The sequence below is a fragment of the Taudactylus pleione genome, unplaced genomic scaffold (genome assembly GCF_031769625.1).
Source record: "Taudactylus pleione unplaced genomic scaffold, aTauple2 ptg000041l, whole genome shotgun sequence".
In the NCBI taxonomy this organism is placed as follows: Eukaryota; Metazoa; Chordata; class Amphibia; order Anura; family Myobatrachidae; genus Taudactylus; species Taudactylus pleione.
Genome location: NW_028284443.1, coordinates 56,956,867 through 56,975,858, shown reverse-complemented (window position 1 = coordinate 56,975,858; position 18,992 = coordinate 56,956,867). Strand labels below are relative to the sequence as shown.

General features: G+C 41.2%; 1 protein-coding gene across 4 annotated transcripts in view; it reads right to left on the bottom strand.

The window, feature by feature from the left end:
* The window catches only part of ABCC4 (ATP binding cassette subfamily C member 4 (PEL blood group)), a 392,497-nt gene that overhangs the window by 284,749 nt on the left and 88,756 nt on the right, over positions 1 to 18,992 (bottom strand). For all 4 annotated transcript variants that reach the window (XM_088458987.1, XM_088458994.1, XM_088458999.1 and 1 more), the window contains exons 4-8: positions 12,686 to 12,907; positions 10,092 to 10,181; positions 7,736 to 7,899; positions 5,317 to 5,442; positions 3,199 to 3,448 (exon numbers count right to left, since the gene is read on the bottom strand). In XM_088458987.1, the coding sequence (XP_088315113.1) occupies positions 3,199 to 3,448; positions 5,317 to 5,442; positions 7,736 to 7,899; positions 10,092 to 10,181; positions 12,686 to 12,907 (852 nt within the window). The remainder of the gene's footprint in view (positions 1 to 3,198; positions 3,449 to 5,316; positions 5,443 to 7,735; positions 7,900 to 10,091; positions 10,182 to 12,685; positions 12,908 to 18,992) is intronic.

The following is an 18,992-nucleotide window of genomic DNA, read 5'->3' as shown; positions in this document are numbered from 1 at the left end:
AAGGAATTTGCAAGCAACCAATTCCTCATGTAATAATATACAACTAATGTGTATAATAAATTATTTCCTCTAGCCACTATCATCCCAAACATCCCCATGGTTTACATTCATGTCGCTGACTGTTGTAATTACATTTTTGTTCTAGCTTTGTAGGAAAATACTGTAGATGATGTTATCATGATGTTTTTAAGTGCTCGTCACTACTGTAGTAATTTGATTTGGTCTCTAGCAGTTGCACTCATTTGGGTCTGGTTCCCTATGCTTTTTTAAATCTATTATACTTATCACAGATGTTTCTAAAATATATTTGGCATTGACCTAGCATCAGAGTTAAATAGTAATTAATTACTGAGCCATTATGCTACAGGTGAACAAGGTATTTAGTAAGCACCTTAATATTAGCATTTCTATAGCATAGGCCTGTACAAGCCGTAGCTCTCACCTGCACAACCTGTGGCTCTATCCAGGAGTTGTAAAACTAAAAGTCTATTGCAATGAGCCTTTACTAAATGCAAAATGTGATGTTTACCAAACTCTTCATGTATCATGTAGTGAAAGACTAATCTTGTAAAGAAATGGACCAGATTGGTTTTGCCTTAAAAAAATGGCAGCTTGTGGTTACGTCACAGAAATGTGGCCCACATCTTGCAGGCTATTATACTTGGGTGTCAGTGTGTAGTTTTTTTTTCTTTACTATTAGGTAATTTTAAAGGAACTACATGGACCAGTAGGCTCTGGCTTCCAGGGCCCATGTACTTTTAGAAGCTCAAGCATGCTCTAGAAGCTACATGTAGGCAGTTTTACAAGTACCAGCATGCGCAAGAAGTCAATGACTTCTTGTTTATGACACAAAACTATTATTCTGACACCCATTACCCCAGGGATGTAAGAATGAGCCTCAGTGTTATTGGGCACAGGGCTGTTTGTTCCGTGGGGTGGCAGGCATGATTCTTAAGATATATGCAACTCAAAAAGCTCAGGTAAAGCACATGTGAGGCACAATTCTGTTTACATTCGGATAACAAAACTTTGGCCTCTAACTCATTCTTATGGCCATAGCCCCCAGAGGAATTAATGATCATTGTCAGTTTCATGCTTTCTGTCAATAAGTCTATGTAGCAAGCTGTATGGGTGTTTTATGGACTTGGAGTATCTTGTAGCTGCTTAGTGGGGCTGTTTGTTTCATTATCCTGGTTAGTTATAGTCTGGTCGGCTCCCATGCTGAATCATTTTAGCCCTGATACAATCCATCACATATTTTCATGATTGTTCAATTAAGCACATAAGGCCAGCTTTACAAGCTCTAATGATTTAGTTCTGAATATATGGCCCCACACGTGGGAGACTCATTTATTTGTCTGCAGAAATCGGGCAATATTAGTGAGTTCAGCTAAAGACCTCAGGCTCAGCAATGGAGGACACTATCTACCTACATTATATATCAAGAAAAAATAATATACAGATTGATTACAAACATTCTCTGCCATCTTTATTGATCACAGGAGTCCTAACATCCAGTGACTGCAGGCTAATTTAATGTAAATTGGCCCAAGTAGCCAACAAAATTGGAATCCAAGTTAGTAGTCGGCAGAAGGTCATTAATATTTGGTACTCACCAAGCAAGAAGCCAATTCTCACTAACAAATCTTTCAGGAAGAATCTTAATCATTCCAGGTGCATGTTAATATAATCTGTACATTATTTTAGGCATGTTGTCTTAAGGGATAGCATAGCAGACCAACAAAATGTTTCAAATTCCATCACAATTTCACTTTTCTAAGAGTCCTGCCAAGTTACAATTCAATTACAAACAGCATTTCATCTGATTTCACATATTACTAACCAATATGGCAGAGCATTATATGCTTCATATGACTGGACAAAGTCCTTCATCCCCTTAAAAAGTATATACCATCACCACTTGCTGTAGTCTATGACCCATGCTTTCATCCTCAGGGTGGGTCCTTGTTTACATATGTACTAAATTTTGACCTTACTCCTTGTTTTGCATTAACCTAATGTAAGCAATTTGGGGCAGAGACCTGGTGTATTTAGTTTCCTGCCAATTGTCACTACTCTTATAAACTGACCTCCTGAGATTTAATAGGCTTCGTTGGCTGGGGTAGCGGCAGCACAAACAGTGGAGGTCTGAGATAAGTCTTCCTCATAGGACGACACAGAGTAGGAAAACAGAACACAGGAACAATAGATGACAGCAGGTTATTTTGAAGCAGGAACTGGATACGAGATGGTCAAGGTGTGGTGCTTTATGGGTTAGATAACAGCAGAAGACTTTGGTTAGATGTTAGAACTTGAACTCAGGGGTGAACAGCAGGAGCCCGTGGTTAGAGATACTGAAGAATACAGCTAGGCGAATACCGGAGACCTTGTTCTGAAACTAAGTAGTATTCCGTACTGTAGACATTGAAGTCTTAACGCTGTAAAGCTGGATTGAGCCCAGATAATTGGGACTATCGTACTGAGACAGACTCAGTAAATAAACAGTAAAGTTCTTGAGCAAAATACTGAGCTATGCTCAGTTTAATGAATGGCTTGGAAGTTTGCTTTTGGGATACTTGAAATGGGTTCAGCTAAACGACAGTAAAAGTTCACTAGGTCAGGAACAAACGTAGATCCGACAGGGGCCAAACAGAAACCTTTAGGAGACGTTGCACAGACACTGACTGAGAGTCCAGGAAGGATTTATATACCCAGTGTCTGCTGTTGGTTGGACAGTTACTCACAGCTGACCTAGAAGTTGAGCAGGATTCACAGATGTGGAGTCAGGTGACCAGAGCAAGATAGCCGCGCCCATGGTCCGGAGAAGTCAGTGGAGAATGCTGAGGATCAGCGACATTCTGTGACAACAACCTCAGGCGAGTGATGCGGGAGGCAGCGGGGTTGAGCGCGGACACTGTTTACGGCTGCAGCGAGAGCGTGTGCCGGGTATGCTGCACCAGAACCTAGTCAGGTAGAGCACGGCTGTCCGGACCCTCCGCTGAGATCCGGCAGCCCGACTCTTGACACCAATGCACTGATGTTTATTTCCCCTGTTTTATGTATTACTAGCCTATTCTATGGCCTCTATATAACTTTACATGTATACAGTACATATAAGAATTGTGTTTAGGAAGATTTAAAATGGCACAAAAGGGAATTATGGAGTATTAATAATAAATAAAAGTATTAACAACGTACCTTAATCCTCCTTATGCTGACTTTGGCCTCAGATACCCTCTCAATAGCTGAGGGGAAGAAGAGAGTGACAGTGAGTCTCACTGCACTATAAAGGGACACTGCTACAAACACTCGACTGGCAGAGATAACATTGCCAAGCAGAACATACGTGGTGAAAGTCACAAACACGATGATTTTGCTTGCAACAAAGAAAGATGCCAAGTTCATTCCACGTAGATAAGAGCTTAGAAGAACCTTGGATATCTCCTTCCTACAATAATAAAAACAAAATAAAAACTAATTCCTTCAAACCATACAGTAACATAAACAAAAATGATGATTACACACTTTGAATTAAATCGTTAATAGTACAATACTGACTGCAACCAAAATATTAAGGTTCTCTGTAAGAAAATAGGACATTTCTAAGATACTGTGTACCATAAACATCAAACTGTGATCTGTAAACTCTCTCTTGTTTGTACCACATTTAAAGATAAATGTCTGTATATCTCCCAGACGGTCAAGGTGGCCATGGATGGATTCCCTTTAAAATACCATATTACTGCTTTCAAATTAGGAGCCATTAAAAATTATGACAAATTAATTACTGTTGGATCCAGTTAGTCACAGCTGCAGTCCAATAAGTGAAAAAAGAAAAAAAAAACACAAAATAAAGTTATTTATAGAAGTATTGAACTTAAATCACTGATATGCATATCTGTTTATGGCTGTGGAATCAGTCCTTTTTAATTTGGCAGAGGAAATTTCCCCTTATACTAGACAAAGTGTAATAATGGAAAGTCATTATAACACCAACACAATTAGGTATATATGTAATTTTTAAAATGCTTTACAGCAGTCTACAGAAATGGGGCTAACTCAACTTGTGTGGTGCATAAGTGTCTGTCGTCGTGCACCGTGCAAATATACATTACAAAATAAAACTCCACAAGAAGAAGAAGAAATAGCTTACAGATACTATGGTGTGATTCTGAGCGGCACGCAATGTCAATTTTCATGTAATGATTTTTCACAACTGCACATGCGTTATACAGTGTAGGCACAAATGTACTGTTGCGATCTATTCAGACTGTATGAGTATCATGTGGGAATAGTGGTGGGAGTTACAGGGTGGAGACTGGGAGGTGGCTAGTCATGCACGCAAACAGTCCATTCAGTGGGCATTATGGGATGTCGTAGGCGTGACAGTGCAAGCAGCTGCGTTCCCACATGCACAGCCACAGTCATAGGAGGCCATGGTCAGACAGAGATGCTGCACCTGCTACAGGACTGGTGCAAGTTTCAATGGCGCGACCAAAGGTGAGGTATAAGGACGCACCAATCCGTATCATAGCGTGCACGAATGCTAAAAGTGGGCGTCTCATTCCTTGTACATTCAGCCAAACGGACGTACACTAGGAAAGGAGTATGTAGCTTCATTTGCATAAACTCACAGATGGAGAGATGTATCAAAACTTCGAGAGAGATAAAGTGGAGAAAATGCTCATAGCCAGGGGCACTGAGAAGGGGTAGGGGTTGGGGGGGCAAGGGACAGCAACCGCCTCCACTGCTCTGCCCACTACCGTCACCACGTCTGTATAGCAGCGCAACGTCACTGGCTTATGTGCCGATGCTGCTGCATGCCTATACACACACCCCTCCCCCCCCCTGTGCTGAGCATGAGGTTTATTTGGGAGGTTGCGTGACAATGTCTCCCTGATTTGGCCGCGCCACCTCCTAGTACCAGGGCCAATCAGAGCTCTTGACAGCCGTACCCATAGCAATCAATCAGCTTCTAGCTGCTCTATCATTTAGCTGACACAGTCTATAAAAGGACAGAAGCTGATTTGGGCAACTTCTCCACTTTATCTTTCTCAAAGTTTTGATACATTTCCCCCATCTGTTTTGCCTGGACTCCGAGCAACATAGACAATAAAATCCTTGTTCACCACAGAGTTTGCATGTAGTACTATTTGTGATTATAGGACAGTGAATTACAGAACAGGGCAAAATAAAAAATGACTACAGAGCACAAATGGCCCATCCAAATTGTATTGTTGAAGTCTCTCAGCAGACAGATCAAATAAAATAAATACTTAATGACAATAACTGTATATGGGGCAGAATATAACTTACTTCCTTATGTCACTGACCAGCTCTGTAAATGACTGCTCCCACGCATACATCTTTATTATTCTCATCCCAGATATTACTTCATTCATGGTTCGAATCCTGGTGTCTGTGAAGGCTGCTGTCTTGCCCCTAAGAGTAATAGTTGTAATAGTTATAACACTTAAAAAAGAGTACATGCCTTCTTAACACCTATACCCAAAAGTTTAATCTGCTAAATCCGTGGTTCCCTATCTTTCTAAGTTCATGGCCACATTAGACCATCAGCATTTTTTCACGGAGCCTCTTAGTTATGAGGTTCAGTTAGCAGAGGAGCTCTGGTAAAACCCTGTGCGAAACCCTTATACAAAGCGAGTCATCCGGTGGTAAACCCTTGCTCTATTGTGCTCACAGAAGTGCAAACAAAAATAGGGGGAACAGATGGGATGCAGGGACAGTGGAAGACATACATACAAAGAGGCACAAATGGGGAGACAGACATATTCAAAATTGAAGACAGGGAGCCTAATACAAAGCAAGTGACAGAGACAGACACAGAGGGATAGCAGAGACACAGATATGAGAAGAGTGGACCAGGATCAAGGGAGGAGAAGAGAAAATACAGTGAATTCTCAGTCCAGGATACTGCAGAAACCGCGTTCTTCCACTTGGTTGTCAACAGAGATAATGTCTTGGCAATAAATAATCAGTGCCCATTAACCTCTTCTTATTTTGCTCCACATAGAAGTTGTAGTTGTAGAAGTTGTAGGAGAATGCAGGGGAGGTTGAAGAGGTGTCAGGCAGCACAGTTAAACACAAGTAGTGCAGCCTGTGTAAATGGTTGCATGATGCCTCTCTAAAGCGTGCAGGCAGCGTGCAGCCCAGCAGAACAAATGTGCTGGTCCAAATAATTTTATTTAAGACTGGACATCCCATGATACCCCTGATTGTGTGTTGTAGCACTCCGTTTGTGAACTACTGTGCTAAATGATACAGATATTTTGTTGATTTAAATATAACAGAACATTGCAATTTATCAAACTGGAAAGTACTTAATTGGCTGTATCACATTTACTGTTTTTTCCACCTACTACTCCTGTTGCTATATTCTGACACTGAGGGCCCCATTTAATAATGAGTGGTATGCTTGTTATCACTCGTTACTAATCTTAAATGGTGCACGAACCAATCAGTTCCTGTCATTTTTCAAACACAGCCTGTAAAATGACAGTAAGGAGCTGATTGGTTGGAGCACCATGTAAGATCAGTAACGGCATACTACTCATTATTAAATGGGGCCCTAAGCATGACAGTAACAACTTTTAAATGGACATCTGCAACCCAAAAAACACAAGCCAACACCATACTAAGCAACAGATTCAGGATAACAAAACAATTCCTCACAGAGGTTAGTAAATGCTATATTTAATATTTCAAATTCAAATGTATTAAAAATGTGTTATTAAAAAAACGTTTCCACTTTAGAGAGTATTTTTTTATCCAGATTAACTTAACATAAATAGTATTGTCTGACACTAAAAATGTTCTTGAAGACTTTTGTGGACTGCATGCTGTTGAATAAGTGCAGTCAGTAAGAAGGGGATTACAATGGTCAATCCATTAGCAAACTTTTTTTGTTTGATTTAAGAAAGTTGTTATTGTTTTAAGTGTGGATTCTATAATGTATGTTGTGTACAAAACACAATCCTTGGGCCTGATTCAGACCCACTCGCAAGCGGCTGTCCGCTCGCAAGTGGGTCGATGTTGTGCACTGCGCATGCGCACGACGGAGGGAGCTCCGTCGTGCGCATGCGACAGACGCGACGAGCGAAGGAAAGTCCTTCGCTCGTTGTGTCTGATCAAAGGGGGCGTGCTGTCGATGTTGATTGACAGCACGCCCTCTTTGGTGGGCGTGCCGGGGGCGTGCCTCCCTGACGGGGGCGTTCCTAAGGGAATGCCTTCCGTCAGAAGCCGGCCCACTGACATCACTAGTGATGTCAGTGGGAGTGATTTTGGCTCTGATAGAGCCAAAATCACTCCGGGCCTTGCGGTTGAAAACCTCAACCGCAGGCTCCGGCTCGCAGTTTCGATGGTCGCGATGGTCAAGACCATCGCGGCCATCAAACTGCACGCTCGTATAGGCTGTGGGTGGTGACCCACAGCTATACGAGCGTCCAGGGGGACGCTCCATAGTTATGGAGGACGGCCCTCATTCAGAGCGTGCGCTCTGCTCAGAGCGTACGGCTCTGAATGAGGGCCCTTGTTTTTTTCTATTTCAGACCATGTTAAATTTCTCTTCGCTTAAGTTAAAAAAATAAAAACACAGGAAAAATATTTAGAGGTTTTCTCCATGTAAGCAAAACTGTAGGAAAAATAAACTGAAAGCAGGAAACGAAAGAATAAAATAAAAAATAAAAAGGTAAAGCTTCCAGTCACAAAGAGGTACCTTAATGAAGTAAAGAATTTGCCAATACAAGTTTGTAGAGGCATAAGGACAAACAGCACTGCTATTCCCGCCATACATGATGGTCCGATCTCAATCCAGAGAAGCACAGTAACAGCAATGGCCTGCAGGGGTCCAGCCCATAAGAAGTGCAAGAAAATAGTTACCTGTTGAAAATCAGTGAGTGAATAAAAGCAATTCCACGCTAAATTCTACATGTGCACACACCATAATAGATGGTATCCCTGCAGAGTTTTGTTGGTAGAGATGATCATGACAAACTAAATATGACTATAAGCTCTTCACCCAAAAGTTGGTAAAGTTTTTCTCTTGGGGTGCCAGATGTACAACATTACAAGTCAAAAACATATAAAGGTACTTCCCTGTCTTCCTGCTTAGAAGCTAGTTTGCTCAGGTTAAGTTGGTAATATGTAGTCTGGAGACAAAGACATCAGAAGTTTGTACTGTTATAAGACTGTAAACAGAACTTCAGTCTGCTTTGAAATCTTTGCCTGGCAGAGACCTTGCTGATGCAGTATAACTACCTTGTGTCTTGTTGCTGTGCTCAGTTTTGCCTCACCTATGTAGCAGGGTTTGGCTGTTCCTCACCCAGTTTTAAGTCTCCTCCTACACAGATGTTTCTGTTTCATTTAATGACTGAGTTTCAACCTACATATGAAAATAATGATCATTATCATCTGTTTGGTATAACTGGTTAATCATACACCTGAGTATAATCCTACAAGATCCCTCACTTTCTGCAAGTGTACCTTGAAGAAATGATGCTGTTTTGAAGTCAAAGGGTGATCACACCAAATATTGATTTGATTTAGATTTCTCTTCTGTTCTTTCACTTTGCATTTTGTTAATTGATAAAAAATAAACTATTAACACTTCTATTTTTTAAAGCAATCTTACTTTGAAGCATTTTCTTCACACCTGCCTAAACCTTTGCACAATACTGTATATAAAAAAAAAACTATTGCCAAAATCAGATACTTCTATTCTGCCCATTGGTCACTTCAAATAGGGAAACTGTGCAAAGTTTTGATCCAAAAGTCAATCTTTCCATGAATGTTAGCCCCTTATTGTTGCCTAGAGGGTTGAACACAGTATAAGATTAAGCAATCAGTGACAGCATAATCATGTATAGTTTATACTGTATATTTAAAACATAAGTACAAATTTTCTCTGGTTACAATGTGACATAAAAGTCAACTAATCCATTTTATTGTTGGAATAAATAAATATTTGTTCCTGGCAGACTTGTATCTTTGGAGCATTGCCAACAGTCTGAATTGCTCGTCATGGCTGCATTAACACTAAACAACAGATGGTGTTCTTTATAATCTCAATTAAACTTACTATAGTGAAAAGAGCAAGAGATATCACAAAGTGAAATTTGTGATTACTGGAGTCTAACCAGTATTTAAAGCTTTTTCCCTCCAGTATCCCTTCATGTAAAGTATATACATGGCCTGATTTGTAAGTTCTGGTATGATCTAAGTTTCCTGAATGTTCTTGTCAAACTAGTATGAAGGGGTTGGGTATGCAATCCCGGCGCTGATGAAGCCAGTGGTTAGAATCCCGGCAAACGTAATCCCGGCGCATGTAAGTATTCCAACCCTTCCCCTAACCCACCTTTTCCACAGCCAAACCCTGACCCTCCCCTCCCTCAGCCTGACCCTAACCCTAACCCCTGACTCTGATACTCGCTGTATTGTCAGGATTCTGGAGCCGAGATTTTGACTGCTGTTGGGATTTCGGCGCCGGGATTCTAACCGCTGGCATTGTGTGCGCCAGTATGCCCACTACATCCTGTATGAAGAAAGTGTTGCCATCAGCATTCTACAACTTGCCTATCAAATTAAAGGTCACATAAATCAAGCTCTTCCCGTAGCCCATACTTAGCAGTCAGTTGAGAAAACCCTGCCCTGAACATCGGTTCAAAGGCTGAATCTCAGTGTGTTCCAACAGGGGATAGCCCATTGCTAGGAAGGGATGGGTGATCTCTCCATTACTAAGTTGTATCAGCAGGATGGCAACAGTAATGGAACATGTTACTAACTTTACAGATATATGGAGTGGTGTCTAATATGAAATAAATCTCTACTCATTACTTTCTTCAGCTAGTTGGTACATTAAGCTAATTACATGGCAGGTGCCCAGGGGATAAGTTTTACAGGGCATCTTAGGAACTATAGCTACATGAACAGCATATAAGTTTATCAGGAGACCAGACAAGGTGATACAGAACCACTGTAGTGATCAGTGAAAATGTGTGAGAACCAGTGAATATCAGTTTAAAGAACAAGCATAGTGGAATTATACATAACTAAAAAAACAGAAACAACAATACCTGATCAAACTTATTGACATCATTTGACAAAAGATTTACTATTTGCCCTGTAGTCGTTTTTCCCAAGGCTGTGTTACTAAGACGAAGAGCCTGAAAGACAAGAAAACAGTCAGCACATTCTAACCGTGTATAACAGAATAAAATACTGATATAAATCTATAAATATTATACAATTTCCATAATAGAATTTCAATCAGTAGATTTCTGGTCATTTAGAGTCAATATGTTTAGCTAATATACAGTGAATGCACTTATATACAATAGCATAAGCTAGTGGAGGCCAATATTTATTCTGTAGCTTGGACAAAGTAATAAGTATTTCCAATAATAAAATGAGCAAAGCATAGAAAAACCTTCAAAGTTGCTCATTTTGACCAAGCTAAATCTTTTATATTAAACAATAATGGAGAAGATGGGTCACCTTTGTAATGCTCAACAAATGATGTATTAAGCGCCCAAAGAAGCCTAGCAAAATGTACGTTAGTAGTAACTGAGAGCTATTGGTTTCAGTCTTCCATTTTTGGAAAACGAAATTCTCCCCAGTGTGGAGTAATCATTACAGTATATTTGATTGTAGTATTCTTATATTTCAGCATACACATTACGCCTATGCAGTACTATTACATATAACGTTCTTTCTACACCAAGATACATCATTATTGATTTGTAATAGAAAAACATGTAAATTCTAATCTGCAAATTATATTACATAGTTTTTTATTTTATTCTTATCAGTATAATTATAATTTGGAAAGAGCTTATAAATGTAAACCCTTAATATAGTAGGACATTTTGTTCCTAAACAAGCTCAGTCACATTCCAACAATTTTAAAATGTAGATTCACATGGAAATATTAAAAGTCTCACACTTGACTTATATGAAACGAAAACAAAGTGCACAGAAAGCTTATTAGCAGCCTACCTGTACATAAAGGAAGAAGAATACCATCCAAACACAAATATACATCATACTCATTATTACCAACAAGAACATCTCTCATATCACAGTTCTCCTAGATCTGTAAAGCTGATAATGGGCAACCCTGGAAGGTACAACGGGAACCTATAATGGTTAGTTTTTGGATGGGAGGGGCATAAAGTACCTTAACAGTACTTTTAAATGGAATCACTCACCTCAAATCATGCAAGGATATTTTTTTTAAGAGCCAATTTAACAAACAGCCAGTCTACTGCATGACATGTCTTTGAAACAATCAATAAAGACTATCCCAAACCCGGTTCTCAAGGCACCCTAACAGTCAAGGTTTTAAGAATATCCATGCTTGTGCACATTTTTACATCAAAATGATCGTGGTACTAATTAGGTCACCTGTGTTTAAGAATGGGATACCTAAAAATTGGACTGTTAAGGTGCCTTGAGGACCGAGTTTTTGAAATACTGATCCAATTGTAATAAATAAGTCTCTGGACTAATCTTGGCATTATGCATCAATTAGGTATTTTTCAAGGGTTTGGTCCATACTCTAGATGTAGTGCACAAAACCTAGTGGATGAATCAGGATGACTAATATAGCTTGTCATTAAAACAGATGGTAGTGTTCTGATGTCTTTTAAATTACATTTATTGGCCAATAAATTTCTACATAAAGAAGATTATGAAAAATGAATGACATTTGAGACCTTTACAGATCTAAGAGAATGTATTTTTCCGGTCATATATGTAATATGAAATTACTCAAGAGGCAAAATCTTTTTGTGTGTGGGCACTTTAATTGGTTCAGCAGGGAATATATCAGAGGGATAGAGCTGGTCACTACTGAGAGAAGAGAACAGTACTATGCACTGCAAGATGTTTACATTTGTACGATAGGTACAAATTAAATTATAATGGAGGCAGCACTTATCATTATTGCATGGTGAAATACAGTGGCGGATTTTACCCCCAGTAAAATCCAACACTTCCCTGTGATCCCCCCAGTCTCCCTGCATGTGGATTAACAGCCTTAATAAATGCAGAAGCCTTTCCTATTGGAAGCGCTTTCTACTAATCACACGTCAGACAGGTAGTCCCAGGGGGAGGTGTTTCCTCCCCCTGGGACTGCCAGTCCAGGCTGTCATTAGCAGAAAGCACTTCCAATAGGAAGCGCTTCTGCATTTATTATGGCAATCTTATTCGGCTTATTGGGGTTGCAGCATATGCAGCCCCTAGCCGAAGACCTTATTCTGCACATGTACTTTTTTTTTTTGCTGTGGATATTTTTGTATGCACACGCATTGCATGGGGACAGCCGCCGATGCCGCACAGCAGGGGATTTGGACTGCAGCCTGGGCAGCCCCCCAGGAGAAAAAAGGTAGGAGCTGCCGCTGGTGAAATCTATAGAAAACAAAAAGGCTGACAATTATACTAGTAGTAAATGTATTTCCCTAGCCTCTTCCCCCTATTTCACCACCATTTTATGCTGCCATTAATCCATTCTAGGAGTTATTAAATCAATTTACCTTTAATCACCTAATTAGAAAACATCCCCAGCAATGTAATAATGTTCAGGATAATAGCCGTTAAAATAATAGTCCTTAAATCACATCCTATCACTAATCCAACATAGCTAAATGCTGTAAAAATAAACTCTCACCTTCTTATAAATCATATGACACATGGCCACACGAAGCCTCATGCCTACTCGCAGTACGTGATAAAAATAAATATGATGAAAGAGTGCCAAAAGCAAGGTACAGACAGAGAGGGCAGCGGCGTTGATGTAGGCATTTGCCTGGGCGGCATCACTAGAATCATCCATCTCAAAATAACTGATAACATTTCCAAGAAAGATTGGCTGGATCACTTTAACACTTTCCTAGAAGGAAGAAAAGGACACCTGATGGAAAAGCTTCATTAGCAGTAAAGAACAGGGAAATGTCAAACTATTATATAAACTAATACATAAGACATGAATAAATTGGGACACTCCAGTTACAGGTAAAGTAGGTTTCCTAAACAATCTAGAAATAAACCTATCTCCTGCCTCTCCTATTTTAAAACTAACCTCAATTCTGCTGCTTACCTCGTCTTCCTATCTCGTTCCTCTGATTTGAACTCTCCTCTCCTGATTTGTTTCCTAAACAATTCATCACTGAGCATTATGGGAGTTCAGCAACATCAGCAAAATTATTAAATTATTAACGTTGCTAAAAATATACGTCTATTGGATGAGTTACCAACTATGGAAGTTATTGCACTACTTGATGGATCGGTGTATCCATCAGATGAGTAAAAGTTTTCCTAATTCTTTGTTAGCCTAGCTTTTGGGTGCACAGATCGGTCAGGCTGCATGTATTCTTATACTTTTAGTGGAATTACAAGTAAATGCATGACAAGAAACAAAAAAAAGTGATTAGAAGTCTCTATCAGTCAATAATAGTCAAAAATGATCCGCACTCTGGCTGTAGAATTTATTTTAATCAACTTTCAGAGGAGACAAATACATTATTTTTCGACATAATCTTCCTGCTTTTCAATACCTTTTGCCCATCTGTCAACAAGCTTTCGTATTCCGGAATTAAAAATGTTTTAGGCTGAGCTGCGAACCACGAATGCACCACTGTCTTCACCTCTTCATCAAACGTGAATCTTTGTCCTCTTAGGGCTTCTTTCAGGGGACCAAACAGGTTATAGTCCAATGGGGCAAGATCAGAACTATTGGGAGGATGCTTTAACACCTCAAAACAAAGTTTTTGTAGAGTGTCGACAGTATGAACAGCATTGTGCAGATGTCCAAATGCTTCTGTTTGTGCTCTTCCGTGAGTTGTTTCGGTACCCATCTCACACAAACCTTTCGAAAAACCCAAGTCTGTCATGGATTATTACATAGGCAGAGGCATGGCTGATTTGCAAATTATTTGCAACAAAATCCACTGTCACTCGTCTATCCAATAGAATCCGTTCACGTGCATGCTCAATGTTCTCATCAGTCGTGGATGTGGACGGGCGTCCGACTCCTTCATTGCTGACACTTGTGCAACCTTCTTTGAACTTCTCTATCCATTCATACACACTTCTTCGCGACAGTACACTTTCTCCATACTGTGCACAAAGTCTTTGATAAATATCGGCACCAGACACACCCCAAGACCACAAAACACGAATCACTGCACGCTGTTCTTCACAAATGGGGCAGCCATTTTTTCTTGCCCTGCAGTCACAAATGAACTGATGTAACACGTTCAAACCTGCAGAGCAGTGACTGGGGAGACAGCGACCTAGTACAGAAAGTGTTGATAAGACAGTGCGGCCAACAGAAGTTTTAATATAACTGGAGTGCGGATCATTTTTGACTCACCCTCATATATTACACAGACAAGTAACAAACAAACACTAATCTAAAATTTACAATTATTGTTAAAAATAATAAATACCTCTTATTAGTACCCAATACTTCTAAAAAGTGTTAGCATTCTGTGATTTTCTGCTTTTGTGTTTACCTTTACCATGAGTTACCAATACAAGAAGAATGAGGAAAATAGTAATTAATGTTAATTAGCAATATTAGTTTTTTAAAAAGTAGAGGTGCACATAGGTCCTGATTCAGAGTTGGGAATAGAGGCCTTCATTCAGAGTCGATCACTAGATACAAGCGGTCGCTCTGAATGAGGGCGGCAGCTTGTGGTGTGAATTGCAGCCTCCTGGTCGCTAGCTAAGCTGTGGGTTACCACCCACAGCTCTAGCGAGCGACCAGGTTGATGGTCGCGATGGTCAGGACCATCGCGGCTTGTGACGAGACCCTAAGGTTGGGTCTCGGCAAGTACAAGCCCCAGGGAGCTTCCTGCTCGATCTCCCCACTGACATCATTGCTGATGTCAGTGGGGCCGCCCCCAAACGGCAAGCGTTTCATCGGGAACGCCTCCATTTGGCCGGCCATCCCCCCTGCCCGCCTCCCAAACGGGGTAGCTGTCAATCACCATTGACAGCTTGTCCCCGTAGCGACGGAGCACCCATCGCTAGCCGGGTCTCGCGCATGCGCACATCGGAGCCGGCACAGACGTGCGCATGCCCAGTGAGCAAACATCAACCCGGTTGCGAGCGCTCAGCACTTGCAAACGGGTCTGAATAAGGCCCAGAGTGAGATATCTCTCTCAACTGTGAACCTGAACAAACCATATTGCAATGCAAGGGGTGTAAATACATACATTTTTTTACATGTAGGGTAAATACTGGCTGCTTTTGCATGTAACCCACAAATACTGCACAGCTTTATTATTACTCTACAATTTAGATGTCAGTTTGGAAACACTCCTCCCAAATCTAAATCTCTCTGCACATTTTAAATCCACCCCACCTGCAGTGAAGCATGGTTTCACCAAGATGATCAGTTGAGAGAGATATCTCACTCTATTCTCAACTCTAAATCAGGCCCTGAGTTTTTCACCAAATGCTGATGCTTTGACCTCTGGAACATCTCCAGGATCAGATGTTTTTTTACCCTGGATGCTACCAATCCTTTATTCATGTCCTTGCCATCTCCCACCTGGACTACAGCTACCTATCTCCTGCCTCTCCTCTTTTAAATCTATCCTCAATTCTGCTGCTTACCTCGCCTTCCTATCTCGTTCCTCTGATTTGAAATCTCCTCTCCTGCTTTGAACTCTCCTCTCCTTCACTGGCTCCTCATCCCCTACAGAATCCAGTTTAAATTGCTCACCATCACGTTCAAAGCACTCAGTCGTTCCTCCACCTCCAACTTTGCATAAATCCACACTTCTCCCCATCATCTCCGCTATTTATCTGATTGTCACCATGCCTCCAAGCTAACTATCTCCTACCACATCCACATCCAAGACTTCTATCATGCTACTCTCTTCTTCTGAACTTCAATTCCAAGTCCTGTCACATTCTCTATCAGCTTGTACTCTTTCAAATGTGCCCAGAAAATGCACCTGTTCATTAAAGCCTACCAGCCCTCCACACATTTTTATACACAATTCCCCTTATCCCTCCCTTCTCATCTCTTCCTAGTTTACCTCCCAGTTATGAACCTCCATTCCCACTCTCACAAACAAAACCCTCCACCCTTTTTGTTCTTGCCCTTAACTGTCTCCAGTGCCCTCCCACTGACAATCAGCGAATATAATCCTTTCTGTCCATCCATTCCAGGCTATACAGTAGGTCATCGAGTGCTACTGTTAATAACTGTAACTCACTCAGTTGTCTAAATTTCACAATGTGATTTTTGCCCTTGTACTGTTGAAGCTTTTAATATTGTATTGTTTTGTGTGAATCATTTTAATTTTCCCTGTACAGAGCTACGGACACTTGGTGATACCACACAAATAAAAGATAATATTAGTAAATGCTTTATGCAATACCCATACAAATTATACCTTGTTCTTTTTTGAACGTTTTCTTTACAAGACTACAAATTTTAAGAAAATACCATAAGTTTGCGTATACTTATTGACATGATAAATAAAATATGCCAAAAATTACCAAAAATGTTAAAAAAAATAAACACAATAGCTTAAGACACAACCAAGAAATACTTTGTGGTTTTAATGCTTTGGCATAAATTCACATTTTCAAAACAGCAACTATTCTGCCCATACATATTCATAATATTTACACATGAAAATGTATTTTGTTTAAACTAGTTTGAACAAAACACATAAAATGTATAGGAATAATAAAGCATACCATAATGAAAAGTAGACAACCTACCACATTATTATGATTATTTAAGTCAGGTTGAGTTAGGTCCTCCACCATTCCTGAAATTCAAAATAATATATGTAGTATAGGTGGTTGTTGTCTGGTGATCACCTGATCACCAGGCATTAAATACTAAAGGGCACATAATTTAAATTAAGGGATGTTATAATTCCCTGCCACTTAACCAGAACTTCTTCAGGATGTGTGGAACTTTTGAGGTATTAGCTAAGGGCAAGTTCAACTCATCCTCAGCACTGAAAGGGTTAAAAGGATATTTCCACTTACAAAGTAAATCTCAGTCTCCAGCCCCAAGTGGCAGAAATGTGGACTCTCCTGTCAGGGACACCTGTACTCCAGAACTACTACCTTCTACCTAAAGTGTCCTGTATCCTTTCCCAAACTGACATATGAGATACAAAATAAAAACATATGCAGTGACAGGATAGTTCAATGCGCCTGAACTTCTGGGGTTCCATCATAAGAACCACACAGCTCTATTAGTTGGATGGAGACTAACTTTTTCAGTGGGCATATCCCATAAATCAGTGTTTCCCAAATCCAGACCTCACACATCCGCAACAGCTCATGCTCTGAGGATATCTGTCAGAGAAAACAGGCAGGATAGTTAATAAATGAGTAGAGTAGATTAAAGTCCCCTTTGCATAATTAACGAAATCCTGAAAAACATGAGCTGTTGGGAGTTGCGTGAGAGCCAGATTGATAAACAATGCTTTAAGGGGTAAGCATTTCAGTGTTCTTTTTCAAACAGTGCACAAACTCTATATTTAAATGTTAGGATTCGGTTATATCCAGATAGAATGAGTCTAGCAACAGCCTTGAGGGCTGGAACACTTGGCTAGCTGCGGCCGTGGAGCAGCCTTGAGGGCTGGTAGGTGTTAACTAGATGTGGCCATAGGGCTGGAGAAGTTGATGTAGCCTTTGGGCTATGCAGCAGTTTTGAGGACTGGTAAGTCTTTGACTAGTCGTGGCCCGAGAGCAGTGAGATAAGGTGTGGCCTTTGGGCCGTGCAGCAGCCTTGAGGGCTGGTAAACCTTGGCAAGCTGTGGCCCATAGAGCAGGATGCGGCCTTTGGGCCGTGTAGCAGCCTTGAGGGCAGGTAAACCTTGGCAAGCTGTGGACTGTGGGCCATAGAGCAACGATGCGGCCTTTGGGCCGTGTAGCAGCCTTGAGGGCAGGTAAGCCTTGGCAAGCTGTGGCTGGACGCTGACGTGCGGCCTGTGCCGCCGGGTTTACACAAGCAGCTGGATGCTGAACTGCGCACTCAGGACACTGAGTGCTGTCTGTGCCACCTGGATGACACAAACAGCAGAGAGCTGGTATGCGGACCGTGCCGCCTAGATGACACAAACGGCAGGTAGTAGATATGTGGACCGTGCCGCCTAGATGACACAAGCGGCAGGTAGTACAAAACTGACAGGAGAACTGGATACTCGACTGGAAACAGCAGAAAAAGCCACAACCGGGAAAACGTGAAACGATATCACCGGCATCGGAGCAGCGTGCGCACCAGAAGAAAATAACCACAGGAACCAAACCAGAACAGAGCAGGGATGATGGACAGTTGATAGGAGGAGTTCAGCAAATGGTCCCCCAGCGTTCGCATGAGTAGCTTGTGACAATAATAATATATTAAGATATTAACTTCCTTTCCCCAACAGTTGTTTCTATGCAGAGGCGATTCTAGATAGGAGGGGCCCCGTGTGCAGTCTCCAACACGGGCCCCCACCTCCCTGTCCGGCGGCCAGCTGCGGACTGAGCAGTGCGTGGCCAGCGCCGCACTTATAGACTCTGGGCACTAGAGTGTGCCCAGAATCTACTGCGCATGCACAAATCACCGGGAATATGGCCACGGTGGCCATTTACCCTGTACTGCGCATGCGCAAATGACGGGAAAATGGCCACAGCTGCCATTTTCTAGTCATTTGTACAGGCGCAGACACCGAAGCCAACGTGGTGCTCCGGAGAGGTAAGTTTTATGGTTGCAGGGTGTGCGGTGCGGGCCCCCCCTGGACCCAGTGGCCCCACACACCCTGCACCCATTATAAATAAGCCCCTGTTTCTATGTCTAGGACCTTGCAGAAACTCTGTGATTTACGGTCATTCGTCCCAACTTCAACATTATGGAATGAACATAGCACTCAGTGAAAATGTACTGATAACAGTAACTAGGCAGAACAGGAGAAGTAGATTAATTCAAGTTTCCCTAGTACATTGAGTCA